The sequence below is a fragment of the Sinohyriopsis cumingii genome, chromosome 4 (genome assembly GCF_028554795.1).
Source record: "Sinohyriopsis cumingii isolate HCF-2022 chromosome 4, ASM2855479v2, whole genome shotgun sequence".
Classification (NCBI taxonomy): Eukaryota; Metazoa; Mollusca; class Bivalvia; order Unionida; family Unionidae; genus Sinohyriopsis; species Sinohyriopsis cumingii.
Genome location: NC_142964.1, coordinates 61624365 through 61642604, shown reverse-complemented (window position 1 = coordinate 61642604; position 18240 = coordinate 61624365). Strand labels below are relative to the sequence as shown.

Sequence of the window (18240 nt, the reverse complement as noted above, 5' to 3'; positions counted from 1 at the left end):
TAGTATTCATCAGTATCAACACCATGATCATCATCATCATCATCATCATCATCTGATTCTTCTTCTCAATAGGTTTGTGAATTCCCCTGCTCTTATTATTCACACCCTCTGTACGACGACATACCTACCATCCAAGAGGTCTTGGACTTTATGAGCGAGTACGGTATGTGTGACAAATTTGACTAGACTTTTTAGGGATTTTGCGTGTGTTACAGTTATCCTATTTAGTATATACATTCTATTAGAGATTTTCATCTTCATGTTTTCTCTTTGTGTTTGCATTTGTTTAGAATGGTTTGTCTTCGTCATGTTTTTGTTCATCTTTAAAGTTTTCAGTGTTTACCTTTAGTTGGCACCCTATACCTACTATTGTGCTTATATATTGAAGATCACCACTACGTACATGCATACTCTCTACCCCTTGTATCAACATTATTAGTATTAGAACTTGGAGGCGTACCAATTATAGAAGCAGACAGCTATGTTAAACCAAATCTACATTTCTCTCAACATATCCGGTGAAAGTGATGTATTCTTTTAGCGAGATTCCAGGCCGTATGTTCACCCGGCTAGTCATGCATTGTGGTTACCTGTTTGATCTGAGAGGACCGACCCACTTCAAAGTTGGGAAGATGTTTGCGATGGGTCCCCCAGGTGAAGGTCGCCGTCACGTATATAAAGGGAGACACTTTTCATACCTGTTTGTATCTCAAGTCGATTGGTGACTATAGTATTTAATGGGACGGTACGGTTTGCAGTACTGTTTTATACTAAATCGATATGAAACTGAAGGGTACACGGGAATAAAGAAGATAGAGGATAATTAAGTCTATTCGACTTGCATATTGATTACCTTTTGTTTGTTTCTCGCGACTAATTTCGATCAAATTCTCAACTTCAAAACAACGCAGCATTCTGCAAGAAAATTCGAATTGACAAGTACTCTGAATGAACGATACCTCATGAAACTTCAATATATCGACTATTGCAGATTACGATATTTTTTGTGTGCGCCACGAGACTACTAAATCCATTACTTCGCTAGACAACATTTTCTTCTAATGACGAGAGGTGATACATCTAGGGCTAGGTTTATCTGAGTTATCAATTATTGAACAAACAAAATCGAGTGGACAGTTGAAAAAACGGGTTTCACTCGAGACTGACGATGGTTTGAAAGCCAAGCCTGTCATTGGCCCAAAGAAAGTAAGTTCATCGAAGAGGAATTGATACACAAGAGCGTTGTTTTTCATTTCAATATAAAACAGGATTTCACAATTAGAAAGTGCATAACTTTGAGACTTTATTTAGTTAACTTAAATTTCGAGTGACACGATCTATTCGAAATTTTAGGATAACATCATTCACTTCAAAGCTCGATTCGGGAACGATTGAACTACACTAATATATTTTATTGGAAAGCAAATTAAAACTATACAGAAAAAGACATAGGACATTTTTTTTCTGTAAGTTGTGGGAATATGACGAACAACAGTGCCAAATTAGCCATGATCACATCAACCAACGACAGCAATATTGACCGTTACTTGCAGGAAAGCAGTAAGAGTTACAGAGAATGTCAGATTAAGAACAATGCTCGCCGGAACTCCCTGGAGAAACGCACCCTGGGGATAGAAACGGAAAGAAGGATGGCCAGCGCCGAACTTTGCCGAGAGGAAAAAGCCCTCCGCGAACAGTTCCAAAGCATGCAGATTGACAAGATGAAACACGCTATACTGCATAATAAAAGAGGTAAATACAGAGAAATGGAATGCTCAGAAATCTGAAATGTTATGAATTTCAAGTGTTCCAGTATATATATATATATATATATATATATATATATATATATATATATATATATATATATATATGTTTGTGTGTGCCTTTATGAGTGATAGTCTGCCTATATGTTTTTGTCTACTTTTCCAACTATCAGATTCAGTCTGTCCATTGAATATCTAAATATGTATATGCGATATACAAATATATTACAATATGTGTGTGTTTGTGAGAGAGAGAGAGAGAGAGAGCTTTGTAAATCCGTCCAGTCGACATTGTTTAATCGTGAACTGATAACTATATATATATATGACTGTCAACTGCCTGTGGCTGTATTCTTTGCGTCTCTTATCCGATATGTGTTACTGTTTCTAAACTCAAAAGAATTGAAAATTATTGGAGGAAATGATCTGAATATTCACTAAGTTAATCACGGAGATAAAAAGAATATTTGAGAGCCCAACTAAATGAATTACACTGGTCAACAGTGAAATCATTACTGACTTGAAAAGGCCCTAATCTGTAGTATTTTGGTGTGCCGAACACGAATATAACCGTGAAAAATTTGTATTGGCTCTAGTTTTGAAGATATTCATATACCTCATTTTCTATGTTTCACTGTGTAAATTTCTCCAGTAGGACTGCAGCAACATCCGGAATAATGATGTAACATTGCATAATACCATCATGCTCACATCATCCACAGTTGATTGCATCATTTTCTGATGCAATGCAATACTAATGCCATGCGGCTGCTGAAGTAAGTTGACGTCAGCAGTGTACTATACATGTGTAGGCCTATTATACTAATGCCAGGCGGCTGCTGAAGCTGACGTAAGCAGTGTACTATATAAAGCCCAATCAGATAGGTTCAGCATTTAAAATATTTTAGACGTTGTGCGAGACAGTTCAAGCTACTGTTACATAAAACTTATTATTTTATCCATTTACGTACAATAAAGAACAGTAATGCCTCGAAAGTGTGTTAATACCGCGGACAATTTTTGCTATATTTGTGGGGAAGTGACATTTGCCAACCAGAAGAAAAGTATCAATTCTCAAGTGAAGAAGGCATATCATCTTTACTTCGGATGCAAGGTTGGTGACCAAGACAAGCCTTGGGCTCCGCATATATGCTGTGCTACATGTACAACACAGCTTTCACAGTGGTTGAATTGCAAAAGGTCATCAATGCCGTTTGCAGTCCCAGTGGTGTGGAGAGAGCCAAGCAACCACCTAAATGACTGTTACTTCTGCTTGGTTCCTCCTCTTTCCGGCGGAATAACGAAGCGAAAGAAGTCGAGAATAGTCTACCCAAACATTCCGTCTGCATTGAGACCAGTTCCACATGGTGAGGGACTTCCTATTCCAGAACCTCCAGCAGAATATTCTCTTGATTCATCTGACGAAGACAAAGGTGAGTCGACCTGTTCTTCTCCTGGTCCATCAGCATGCAGTGATCCAGATTTTCACTGTGGTGCATCATCAACCCCACACAGAATAACACAGGAAGAACTAAATGACCTGATTCGTGATTTGGACTTATCAAAGAACAAGGCAGAATTGCTAGGATCAAGACTCCAACAATGGAATCTTCTAGAAGAAGATGTCACAATTACTGCATATTGAAAGCGCCACCAGCAATTGGAGCCTTTCTTCAGAAAGGAAAGTAATCTGATATTCTGTTCCGATATTGAGGGCCTCATGAATGCTTTAAAAATCACTCATGACCCACAAGAATGGAGACTATTTGTGGACTCTTCGAAACTGAGTCTCAAGGCTGTGCTTTTGCACAATGGAAACATTCTTCCATCTATTCCAGTAGCGTATGCTGTCCACATGAAAGAGACATACGATAACTTAAGGCAGCTACTGAATTCCATTGAGTATAACAAGTACAGCTGGCACCTCTGTGGTGATTTGAAGGTAGTTGCCCTTTTAATGGGACTGCAGCAAGGATATACAAAATACATGTGTTTCTTATGCGAGTGGGATAGCCGAGCAAGGGAAATGCACTACATGAGGAAGGAATGGACTCACAGGCAGAATGTAGCCATTGGAGAGAAGAATATCCAACACCCAGCTCTGGTTGAGGCTCAGAAAATCTTGCTACCACCCCTTCACATCAAACTAGGTTTGATGAAGAACTTCGTGAAAGCCATTGACCGGACTTTGCCAGCATTCCGATACCTGCATGAAAAATTCCCTCGACTCAGCGAAGCAAAGATTAAAGAGGGAGTTTTTGTGGGTCCTCAGATTCGAGAGCTTTTCAAAGATGACCGGTTCAACAACTTGCTGGAAGGTGACGCGAAACAAGCATGGAATGCTTTTCGCCTAGTTTCTACAAACTTCCTCGGAAATGTTAGGGCAGAAAACAATAAGGAACTAGTAGAAGACATGTTGATGAAGTATAAGAAACTTGGCTGCAATATGTCTCTAAAGATTCACTTCCTTCATTCCCATTTGGATTTCTTTCCTAGCAACTGTGGTATTGTTAGTGATGAACACGGCGAACGTTTTCATCAAGATATCGCAACAATGGAACAAAGATACCAGGGAAAATGGTCCACTACAATGCTGGCTGACTACTGCTGGACACTCCTCAGAGATGCTCCCGAACAGCTGTACAAGAGACAGGCGAAGAAATCTAAGATGTAGTCAATGACTTGATTTTTTATAGGTAGGCTATTACAGTTGACCTTTTACTATTGGAATGCATTTCGGTATGTAAACATTAATTTCTTGCAGATTACAAAAAAACTAGAGCCAATTTTGCAATTTGACTGTCATATTCGTGTTCAGCACATAAAAATTGATAAGAATTGACTAATTTTATTTCAGTAACATGACTTTTGTAAAAATTTGTTGTCCAGTGTTATCAGCATAAAGAATCTTGCATTAAATGTAAAATTAACTCAAGATATTTATCTCGCATAACTCGCGACTAAATCACTAAAATGAACTGACAGGGACAGAATGGGCTTTGATTTCACTAAGTAATATAGTGAATGCTACATTTTGTATATCAATAAACCACACTAGTGTATTATCGAAAATAATGACTCATAACAGTATCGTACACATCACGTAAGTAACTATCTTCAGATCAAGTCATACACTTTTTATTCGATACCATTGGAAGGCAAAATAATTATGTTCAACTATTTTGTAATAGCAAGCTCAGGTTTTGTATTTGTTGAATAGTTACATAAAGGGCACTTGTCTGACATTTAAGTTGTCACCTTATGCCTTTCTCAGCGATGATTATTCACGTGAAAGCAACTTCATAAGCAAAGTTGATCCAGGTAAAGTACTTTTCAGACGGAGAGCTTTCTTAATATTGCAGACGTGAAAGAACAAAGAATATGTTGCGAACCTATATCTTACAGCATATGTATGTGCGTGTCTCTCTCTCTCTCTCTCTCTCTCTCTCTCTCTCTCTCTATATATATATATATATATCATATTTGTATTTCCTAATACATATGGCTGTTTGACAGGAACAAGTAAGTTGTTTGGTTACTTTTTTCCTTTAAAATACTCAACTGTAAATTGTTTGAAGTATATAGACACCCTACGAAAACAATCTGGAATTCAACAGTATATATTAACTATGGGAACGTCATGTAAGCCACGAAAACGTTCGGATAAATATGAGTTCGAACTAATGACTTGATGTTATACCAAATCTAGGCGTTTATTTATAAGCATGTAATTAAGATATGTTGACAAGTTGGATAGACGATGTCTTCTGTATAAACAATTTTTTGCTGTTAACAAATATAAACTGAAAAAAAATCAAGTAGAGTTTAAATTTTTTTGAGAAAAAGAAAAAAATCTAATCTGGAATATATCTAATAAATTTGTTAGAAACAGTAAACTGCTAAATATTGTTTTCTTAGATCCCCACGGATCATGCAGTTAAAGCTATCGTTGCATCTCAATACAATAAAAATGAAATCTAAAATGTCAACCTAAACTTTTTTTTTTTACAAGTTTCGAATCTTTACGACTGATTCATCAATTCCACTCTTTTGCAACCTGTTTATATATATATATATATATATATATATATATATATATATATATATATATATATATATATATATATATATATACTTAAATACTTAAATTCGCTTCAAAATGTTGCTTTATCACATGTCTATTTAAAATATTTGCTTCCAACTTGCGATAATAAATAAGAAGCAATATTTTAATGGTAGCAAATGAGTTGTTTTTACTTCAGACCTTGGTCTGATGCAATGTTATTGGTTACCGAGAAACGAACTCTTACTTTCATACATGCCTTGAAGTAATATACTGACTGAATGTAACTTCATGCCAAATTAAATGCCTGGCAAAGTTAAGATATGGCTGATTAATTTGAAGCATTCGTTTGGATAGCTAAGGCTATGAAAGTAGCCATGATGGATATAGTTGTGACGTCATGACCGCTGTCGCCGTGAAGTTCGTTTTGGAACTGTTACAAAGTAAGACAGAATAGCAATGTTAAAACTAATAAGAAAATAATGAAGGTAAGTTAAGGTTATGGAGTCACACGAGCTACCAGTTTGTAAGACATCCGATTTGGGCTACCAATCCGAGCAAGTACCAACAGAAAGATAAATGTAAATGATTTCCAACGCAAATTCATCATTTTATGAAGATAATAACAGATGCTTCAAAGGCCTGTCCTTTACATATGAAACCAACTTATTTTAAAAATAAATCAAAGACTCTTTAACAACTATATATCTCCGACTCACTTTCAATTGACGGACATTTTGTTGCATTACCGGAAATTACTAAATACGGTTAAAGGCGATGAGCGTACTAATATGACCACATCCTGTGCTTTGAGAAAGTCGTAGATTGCCAAAACTAAATAGATATCTTATCTCTTACAATGGTGCTGAAAAGCACTATTTCGGTCAGCATCGAATTTTCTACACCTATATTTAAAAAAACTGACTTGTCACAAGCGGTTCGTTTTCCTTTAAGGTGGCGTACATTCTTACATCAACAGCTAGGTTTTGAGTTATGTGTCGTCTGTTCATCTTAATCTAATAAGGAAGAATAGGGCTGATAAATCTTAAGGTTGAATGACCGTTAATCTAGGCACGATGACCAGATGCAATGACCGTTTATCAAGCTCATACGTCATCAATGTAATACAGGTATAGAGGTTAACTTAGGGTCAATTTTGCAATTGTTCGATCGAAGGCTTCAATTATCAACCGTTTCGTATGTTTTGTTTGGCTTTGTGTGTGTGGGGGGGGGAGGGGGGTTATGGTAGTGGTGTTGGCGGTTTTGTTTTAATATACTTTCGCATTTTCTTTCCTTACAAACTGAAAAAGTCATATAAATCGATCGTTAAGAAGCAAATGTCTTTATCGTCTCTTTTGCATAGAGGTAATATTAGGTTATGTAAATATGTATCAGATTCGTCCACAATTTCACTATTTTCTTACTCTGACATTCAACATAGCTTGTGTGCATTTCTATCCAATACCTGCCTCGAACAACCAAGGACAATCGATTCTTGGTACTATGCACACTTTTAATTTAAGTCAATTTATCTTTATTGGCGGCAAACAAATGCCCCCCCCCCATCTCTCTATCCAATGTTTACAAATGCTAAATCGTAGGAACATGAATGTTTATCTATAATGATTCTCATGCAGTAATAATAGCTTGATACTTTGTAACACACACACACACACACAAATATATATATATATATATATATATATATATATATATATATATATATATATATATATATATATATATATATATATATATATATATAACAATATCAGATATTACGATGATCGCATCATGAGCTATTTCTTTAAAATCCACCCTAAACTAAGTGGTCTGTCCATAATATTTTCTTTTATAACAAGATGATTAGCGTCTTTCTTCAAATAATATGATGGATAGTATATGGTGTTCGTCCGCTACAGAGTAGAGCCAAAAAAAATTGTTATGTCTATTGTTTATAAAGAGAGTGTCAGGCGTCTGCCCCAGAACATTACATTTATTGTCCCTAAATATTGCGGGATACCGTTGAGATACGTCACAGTATATGTTTAAAAAAATGCATTGATAATGGGTTTCTCTCTCTCTCTCTCTCTCTCTCTCTATATATATATATATATATATATATATATATATATATATATATATATATATATATATAGACGGTGTTTGTCTTCGAAATCTATCCAAAAACCATATGAGTTTAGCTATATATTAAGGCAATTCAATGATTGGATCTCTGCGCACACAAATCTTATACAGTTACATACACTTCAGATCGGAGGTAAGCACTTGTTGCTTTCAAGCAGTTAGCTTAAACCCTTGACAATATGCAATACATATAACGCTCATGGTGGCAAAGCCGATTTTGTTTACTCGGCGCAAGGTCTATTACTAAGGTGTATTAATTATTCGATCAAAACACAGTGTGCCAATTTATATATTTTACATGGAACTGTTATATATCTTTTGATCGTAGATATCGTTTGTGAGAGGCTTTGCCATAATACAACTCGGGTGAACGACTGATTATCTCGACCCGTTGGGGCTCTGAAAGAGAACGTCTTGAAATAATCACTTCTCTCAAGTGCAAGCTCAAGTATATGTCACTGAAGTATAGGTGTCATTCTTCGGCCATTATTGCAACATATTAATTTTGACGTCAGTAGTGTAACACATCAATTCCGACATCAGTAGTGTAACATATTATTTCTGACGTCAGTAGTGTAACATTAATTTTGACATCAGTAGTGTTACATATTAACTCTAACGTATGTAGTGTAACATATTAATTCTGACGCCAATTATGTTACATATTAATTCTGACGTCAGTGGTGTAACATTAATTCTATGGTCAAAATTATAGCAGATTAATTCTGAGGCCAGTATTGTAATATATTCATTTTAGGGTCAGTATTGCAACATATTTACTCAAGGTCAATACTATACAATATTATCATTATAATATGCAGAGTGATTTAAACGTATTGGAAGTGGAGTATTCATAAACCTGGAAGGGGAGAGGGCGAGTGGTTTAAGGTTGACTTCTGGGTTCAAACCTCTGGCTCTTCCAATGTGGTTGTGTGACTAAGTTTGCCAGTAGCTTTTCGTGGGTCAGTTGTTCTTCCCGGGGTTTTGTCAGGTTCTTTCCCCCATCAGACAGCCACTCTGACACGTATCGTTTTCTGAAAAATAACTTTACCCCCGTAACAGCAATAGCAAACTTCAGGCTCCGTACAGTTTGCTCCCGTCTCTAAGTTTTGACATACAAACGAAACAAGTTTATTTTCTTCTTCCTCTCTATGAATTTACATTGCAACTCTATCCTTCTCATCAGGCGTGAATTCGTCTGTCTGTTGATTTATATGCCATTTTAGTGCAAGCAATATTTTTATTTTTCATAATGCGTAGAACAAAGTTTGACACGACATTTCTTGAAGCAGTGTTTACGAGCAATTTGAGCTGTTCAGCAGTTGGTCTAAAGCAATCAAACAGTCACAATACATTTTGACAAAACATCCATTTATGCTTTTAAATCCGTGATTGTAATGCATTTAAATACGGAATACTGAAAGTTAATTTCCGTTACTAGTTGCTCTGACATATTATTAGACTGTATAAGTTCATGAAAATCATAGATCATTTCAATTGAAAACCCGACTAATCTTTCGCCAACACTGCCATCATTATAAAAAGAAACTTTGTATCGCTTGATAAGTAATGAATAAGTTAATTTATAAGCGATGAGGTAATTTGAAACGTCCGGATTGATGCACTGTGTTTCTTTTCTACCTTTGTCCTGAACAAAGGCATATTTTTTTGTATAATGTTAACTTAGAAATAATCTATTAGCTTTGGATTGTCGATTTCTATTCAATAAAGTCTGCTGTTTAATTGACCAAAAAAAAATTGTACTTAGAACTGAAAGCTCATTTGAATTTAGTATTATTGCAGTCATAGTAAGTCCCCACGTATCTTGATTATATGGTAAAGTAGAAAAGAATCACGGATTATTTAGCGAGCAGAAATGATAACTTGTTTACTGCATATTATCTATCACTCCCAATATCTAGTTTAGTATTAGTGATGATCGTTGTTCCAGTTGCGGCGTGCTTGTTCGAGACGCCTGGGGGTAATGCTATATGATGACGCCCCTGCTTTGCTACAGAGAACAGTCTTTATGCCACTGGCCATCCACCTTCTTCCACACCCACCCTCCTAAATATAAGAGTTGCGAAGAATTTACCGTACCACACAGGACACAATCGTGATGCTAAAAAGTATTAAAATTTAAGTTGCAAAAAAAATTCACATCGGCGCCACATTGTCTGGTTCCGAGAGGTAAATAGCCCCATCCACACCCCCATACCCCCTCGCGCCGCCACTGCATTTGTAGTCTTTGACGAGATATGTACGAAACATTTTGCACGTGTTTATTGTTCCAGCCATTTTGACGACCTTAGTTACTACAAACATCGATCATTCTTCCGACAATTGGGACCCGTCTGGCCGAGTGGTCCAAGGCACTCGCCTTTACAACTGACTAACATCAGAGGTGCGCGGTATTAACCGGTATATCGGTCTGTCGCTGTATATTATTTTCTATTAGAACTTTACTTAATTTCCCATGTCTACTAAATATTTTCTCGTTTGTTGAGTAACTTGGGATTTATGTTTACTGACCCTCTCTAATAAATATCTTGTCCGGGTGTTTGCACACCACTCAAAGATTCCTTGCCTATTACATCAATAGTGTAGCAAGAAAATGGTAGGCTTCACTCTTCACTTCCTATTTTTATTCAATAGGCTCTCCAAAGTCAGCTCAATATCTTTCACAGTATCAGTTATAATCAGCTATAATGTAAGCGTAATCACCCACTATAGTTAGAGTATTCAGATAACATGTTATACAACATCAACATACACACCGCAAATTCATAAGTTAATGGTCATTTAATTTACGGACCGTGATGGGGGCAATGATTTTTTTGGGGGGAGCTGAAATATTGCTTTTACTTTTATCTCCAGATAATTTATATTTATTCCAAAAAATATAATGGATATGATATGTTGTTATTTGCTATAAATCAGAGCAAGATATTTTTCCAGTTATTGTCCGTTTGGAAATTTTAAAAAAAAATTGTCAGACCCATGACTCAGTGTATTGAATTGTTTGCCCATAATTTAATTGCGGTATTATGTACAGGAACAGTGCGGTAGAAAGTTTTTCGTGGCACCCAGCTCTAACTCACATATCTCCTGTGTCCGAGTGGGTTCGAGTCTTGGCTCGAAGTTTAATCCCTCTCAAGTCCGTCTTTCTCACTGTGCTTACAATAACACGTAGTATGTGCGGTGTTGACAAGTAACACGTAGTATGTGCAATATTGAGAAGTCGTCTGGTGCATTGTGAGCTGACACTGATACACGTGTGCTATTTGAAACGTTAAGTCTAACAGTTTAAGTCATATTGATAGGATGTCTGCAGTGTGACAGTTCATACTGATACCAAGCAGACACGTGGTATCATTACACATTATCCTGGCACCCGGCTGACCAGTCGACACTAATCTGCTAATGCTGAGCGCCAAGTGAGGCAGCTGCTAGTACCATTTTTATGAACTTATGTACGACTGTGCCAGGGTTCGAACCCACGACCTGATGCATCCGAGACGGACGTTCAAAAAACTTAGGCCTCCGAAACGGTTCAATGTTACACATAGTTATTTTATAGAACTGCACACAACAGCAAAACATTTTCTCTACATATCGCTTAGTTCAGACAAGTGAACGTGGATACAGCAGGAAAATTTAAATATAATTTTAATTTAATAAAATTCATCTTTATGATAGCATTTCGATATTTTAATACATTTTGCCCTTGCCATATCAACAATCTTTTGTTGTGTTAACTGTATTGGAACTATATAAGCCTTTAATGGCAGCAATTAGATCTCGTCGTCATGAACGTGCCTGTACTTTGGAAAATCAATGTTTACACATTTCAAATCTTGTAGTATCGATCCCAATAAGCACCGGCAGATTTGGGTCTATGGAGTTTGTGGTTTGGCAACAACCTGTAAGGGATAACATAAAATGGGTACAAAATAAACTGAACGATACACTTTCATGGTATTTTTTCATCAAGAAGAATACTTAGTTAGTTCAATCAGTAAGGAGCTTGCTCAATAAGTTGAGTCAGTAAAGAGCTTGTTCAATAAGTTAAGTCAGTAATGAGCATGTAATATAAGTTAAATCAATAACTCAAACAATTTATTGATTTAGCAACCAATATGAACAAGTACAAAAACCAAACAAACGAAAACAAAAGCAATACCTAACGTTACAAATCTAAGCACATTGCTGATGGAAAAACTACGCATTGCATGAAAATGTTACAAAGTCTGCAACTCGTTTGTCTTTTAAGAAGCGTGTCTTTGTGTGTGTGTGTGTGTGTGTGATTTTGATTTTTTTTAAACGAAGCTTTAACAATTGTTCAGTCATATCGCTACGATGTATGCAATGTGGCAGTTTATAATGATGTCTAGCACTGGGGCATCATGCCGCATATATGTATCACGATGCCCCACCCAGTCACATTATCCTGACATACGACTAAATGAATAAAATCATAATTCATATGCAAGTGGTATCTTCAGGTACAATATGTTCAGGGCCGGCATACAATATGTTCAGGGCCGGCGCCAGACCCGGCCAGACTATCTGGCGCCCTAGGCAAAGTTAGATTCTCGCGCCCCCTCCCCCGCGGAAAATATCAATTTCAAACTTTATAAACAAAAATTTTTTTTAAAATATGCGCCCCCTGAAATCAGCGCCCTAGGCGGCTGCCTAGTTTGCCTATATGGTAGCGCCGGCCCTGAATATGTTTTCATATTCTTAAATAAAATTTGCATCAATTCTGATCAGATCTAGGATGGTTAATGACAGTGGCTTCAGTCAGCAAGTCATCGCCAATTTGTAAGAGTGTGTTTCAAGCAGTTTATCTGATCCTGAAAATGTGTATATTTGCCTAATCCCTTGTTACAAAAGGAGTATGTACCTTAGATCCAAATGTCTCTATATATTGCTCTATTTAATGTTAATTTATGTTGGTCCAACTAATTTTGTATAATAGTACCTGGATAATACGACTTGTTTAAGTGTTTATTTTTAATAACGGTTGGCTATCGTTGTATTCAAAGGAAGGGTGTTACTTAAACCGCCGTACAAAGTAAATTTATCTTTCCTCCATGCAAACGTGTACCCAGTAGTTGATATTTGCGAATAGTTTTGCGTCACAAATTCAATGTTTACTCATGATAATATGTGTGTATATATATATATATATGTGTGTGTGTGTCTGTGTCTGTGTGTGTCTGTGTGTGTGTGTATGGGCGTTTCTTGTATTTCCTTGTAAATTGTCCCAATGCACCAAAGGAAGCACGATGATATACTCTATTTCAGACCGCATTTTCGTAAATAATTAGTTTTTACATACATTAAACTTATCACATATGTTAACAAATACTAACTTAGCAGTTGTATGGCGAAAAAGGGCACTCATCTTTTTGTTTGTAAAATTGTTTTTTTTAAAAAAAAGAAATTACAGTTGCGAAAAAGATAATGTTTAGAGTTAGTAAAATGATTGGGAGGAGTTCCGATATTCTGACTTGACCGATGTATGAAACACGTTCCAGGGAAGGAACCATATGCATCAAAGTTGCTGGTAAACCGATACACGACTTGGGCACCTTGTTTTAGGCGTCTCTCTCTCTCTCTCTCTCTCTCTCTCTCTCTCTCTCTCACACACACACACACACACAAAATATTTACAGTTGTATGAGATTATGGTTCACTGTTTGTTTCTCATTTATGTTGGTATCGACATCCGCAAATATGTTTCACTGACAGAGATGTTCATTCATATAAATGGACATTTCGGATATTAGTCCGCATATACATAAATTGTGTTATTCAATTAGTGAAGTTTATAGTATATGTTTATGTGACTATTAGGACTCTTTGCTGATTAAATGGTCGACCGTTTTATCTTCTCCCACCTTGATAAATCTTTTATATCTATATCTAACATTACTTATTATGAACTGAAAATCCTTTTGCATTTAACTTTTATGAATAATTTGTATTTGAAATAATGGGCACTTAAACAGTTAAAAGATCCAAATGTAACAAGACCTTGCTGAAGTTTGCATTTTTTTTTCTTTCTTTCTTTCGTTTTTCTCTTTTTTCTCTCTTATTTTCAAGCTAGTACAAAACCGGAATTCAGCTTAATTTCAGCAATGAATATGAGGGCGTTAGTATGATTAAAAAAGAGACTGGAATATTATGTTAAACAATTGGAATCTCCTTACATTTAAAGTAAATAATAAAATAAAATAGAGACAAACAGTCATACATATAATTATATTATTATAAAGGATATATATAATATATCAATTTTAAAAATAAAACAAAATAAACAAAAATTATACAGTTTTATATAGTGCATTGGCATTAAGGCCATTAGGATACAAAGTATCCAACTTATGAATCCAGTAAGTTTCTTTGATGAGTCTATTCGTATCACCATGCACAAAATCTGTTGGCATAGAAAAAAGATCGAGTAGAGAGTGATTATTGGTGCTAAGGTGTGTGCAATATTAGAGAAAAACAGAGGATCTCTATAATTTGTATATGAAAGAGATGATGATTCATTCTCTTAAAAACTTGTTGAAGTGTTTGTCCAGCATATTGCGTGCTACATTTTTTTTTACAGGTTATCAAATAAATCACATCAGTTGATATGCATTTAGTGTTTTCACGTAGAGAAAATACGTCTTTTATATTAGCGCTACGGAAAGAAATACCTTCTCTTACGTTTGCACATTGAGAGCTCTGGTGTCTCTTACATTTAGCTGCCGAAAATTGTCTTTTTTATTTTCTGTCTGTTTAGTTCTAATTAGAAAATCTTTCAAATTCTTGGGTCTTCTATAAGCGAGAATTGGTTTATTTTTGTAAAGTTACTTTACGCTGGTTTTATTTGATAACGTTAGGAGACTATACTATTTATTAATTATACGACCTATATTAGGTAATGAAGGATTATATTTTATTGTGAAAGGAATTAAATTTTTCTCTATTTACATTTTGCTGTGTTTAAAGCCTCGTGTTAAGTAAGATTATGGGCTTTGTTCAGCGCAGAATCAATTATATGTGTAAGATAATTTCTATTTGGGAAATAGGATTATAATTTATTCTACGAATTTTATATTTGACAATCATCTGAAATAATGTGTCGGCATCTTTTGGCCTGACTATATGGCATACCGTTTTTACATGATATGGGATGACATGAAGAATATTCCACATATTGGTGGATATTAGTTTCCTTGATATGAATATTTGCAGAGATAGTGTTATCAATATTTTATTACATTTACATCTAAAAATGAAACTAGATGCAGTATAAGTAAATTTAATCGTCGTGTGAAAATGATTTAGACGATCAATACTTTTTTGCAGTATTTCGGTTGAATGGTTCCAGATCATAAATATATCATCTAAAAATCTGAACCAAACAGATGGATTAATTTTCGTTTTGAAGAAAATCTTTTTTCTAATTTACCCATGAAGGAGCCATTGGACTACCGATTGCCGTACCCATTATTCGGATGTAATTCGTATTATTAAATTGAAAATAATTATTTTCCAAGATAAGTTTTATTTTTTTACAAATATCTTCATTAGATAGTGTGCTATTATAAGGATTGTTATCACAAAAATATTTACACACTTCAATACTATCTGCATGCGGAATGTTGGTATATAGTGATGCCTAAAGAAGCATAAATAAAATGCGAAACTAGCTGCACATAATATTCTTACATTTCAAGAAAATTCATGAATTCCTGAAATAACTCTGAAAGCAAACATTTCTTTGTGACCACTTAATACGTCCTAGACAATGGACATTTATTTGTTAATATTTATTCGTTTATTTTGGTCTTTATTACTTAGACACGTTGGATTTCACGGTAGCAAAGAATTCATTTTATCCCTCAGTTAGACTAATGCGTTTCACATCATTGACATAAATGGCAGAAACGTCTCTACTCTAAATCTAAAACGTACTATTGTCAAGAATTTTATATTTTAATTGATTCCTTTCTATAGTGTACCATTCTTTTTATAGCTGCAGCCATGCAAAAATCCGATACTGTTGAAGAGGAGCCCGAGCCCGAGCATCTCGTGATTCCGATTGAGCCATATCCGATTACACTGGGAAAAGGGACACCACCCTCGAGTGTTCAGAACGAATACGGTACATTTATTGATGCATAATATCATAAAAAGTCTTTTTGCGGAATTCAGATTAGAAGTTACAATCGTGAATCATTTACAATTGTTAAGCGCAAAATCTTATGCCGAAACTCCTGGACATAATTTCAATATATCAGCCTGGTAGACATACATTGCTTGCATAATTTGCAATATTTTCTCAACGTTGATAACGATTATGTACATTAGTCAGTCTTTTTATTAAATAAAATCATAAAATTCTTTCCTATCAATGCAAAAATATAAAGATTATCTTTAAGCATAGTTTCTGTCCGGATTATGCGTTTATTTTACTTCAGGCTTTGAAACTTTCTCTTGTTAATATTCTATATTTTACAGTACGGTTGTATACAACGAAAGGAAGAAGGCAGTCTAAAGAGCTCGAGGATCTAAACTTGGACACAAAGACTGGGACATTTTTGACAGCTATTTCTCATTATGATGAGGAGTTGTTGCCAAGGCGACGGGTAGCATCCATGTCACATGCAATGAAACCTCGTTTCAGAAAGAGGCTGAATTCCGGAAGTGCGTCATCGTCGGCACGCACAACACCAGGGACATCCCCGTCTCAAAGCCGAAAGGATTTATTATCAAGTAGACGTGGAAAGGGATATTCCAACAACTCTTCCCCATCACGATCTTCGGAGAGTCTTTCATCATCGTTGGAAGATAAACACTGGTTAGGAGATCCTAACGCTATCCACTCCGTTAGACGACCTAGAAAGACTGTTGAACAACTGGAACTTGAACATGAAATGCATAGGCTCTGAACAGTGATTTACAGAAATGTAATTTATCTCGAACTCTACTAAACTAATATACAGTATGTACATACGGCATTTTACAGGTGCCAAGAGGCTGTGTCCCGTGTTGGATTATATGTTAACTACGGTAAATGAGACGAACATTTTGTTTTTCAAGCTGAAGTGATTACAAAATTTAGAGTAAGAAAGTCTAATGGAATTGTGGCTGCTTCTGGACGAAAAATGATGTATTCAAGAAAGCTGGAAATAAGTGCCATTCAAACGGTTTTTAGAAATCATTAGGCTCATAGTTGGTCATAGTTACATATTTTCGAAGACTTACCTTGCCAAACTTTGCGAATGATAAGATGGGTATTCTTACAATTTCACAGTTGTACGCTTTGTAAGTCTGTTGATTCGTAAGGTACTTCGCATAATACTCATAAGATATATGATGCTAGGCCTGCGATTCAGCATGATGTTATTTTTTATGTTTAACGATTTTCTATGTTCAGTCAAAAGAATTTGTACAAAACAATAGCCAAGAACTGACAATAACGATGTTAAAATCTTCCAACTTGCTTTTATGTGCACATTTATTACGACAGTATTAATCAAAATTACATAATAAACATTGCTAAATTTGTCAATGCATTGTACATAGCACATTTACATTTATATATGGAGATTGCAAGTTAGGCATAAGCATAATGGCCTCTGTAGACAAGAACACCCTTCTCATATAAGACTCTCCGACTTCAACGTTTCACCCATGTTATAAGTTATGAACATCATGGAAGTTTCTCTATAGAATACCTGAAAGGTTACGTAATGAGCTCTCTCAGTGATTCACACCCTTTTGCTTACCCACGTTTAGTAGCTCCTTTGTCCGCAATAGAGTGGATGGACGACCCTTGCTTGGCAAAGATGACGGCAGAGGATTCGAAGCTGCTGTGAAGTAGGTGGCGCCCTCATTTATCTTTCGACGGCACTGCCAACACAAGTTAAGCTCCGCATATTTCCTACTGATTTGTACCACATTTTGTTCTTAAAGAATTAGTCAAAATTAAAATATTAGTTTTACGAGTTTTCATTCTTTCTCGTGAAACATTTTTATTTGTTTCTACTAAATTTATCACTCGAATGACTTCAATGTCAGTCCAGAACTAGACTGATATTTGGGTCAAACCAGCTGTGAGTGAGATGATGTTTAAACTTGAAATGGCATCTATGGTGGCTGGCTTGTTGCTATTAAGGACACTTTTAACACATTAGTGACTATATCACGTTGAGAAATTGGAAACTAAGTGCCTCTCCTAAGAACATACATAGGCAG

The 18240-nt window shown here is 35.6% G+C and overlaps 1 protein-coding gene across 1 annotated transcript; it reads left to right on the top strand.

Annotated features, from left to right (window-relative positions):
- Positions 1-581: 581 nt before the first annotated feature.
- On the top strand, positions 582-17987 carry LOC149801285 (uncharacterized). Its single transcript, XM_089955345.1, has 3 exons — positions 582-1752; positions 16016-16144; positions 16501-17987. The coding sequence occupies exons 1-3, from the start codon at positions 1482-1484 to the stop codon at positions 16929-16931; spliced, it is 831 nt and encodes a 276-aa protein (XP_089811471.1). The 5' UTR covers positions 582-1481; the 3' UTR covers positions 16932-17987.
- The last annotated feature ends 253 nt before the right edge of the window (positions 17988-18240 follow it).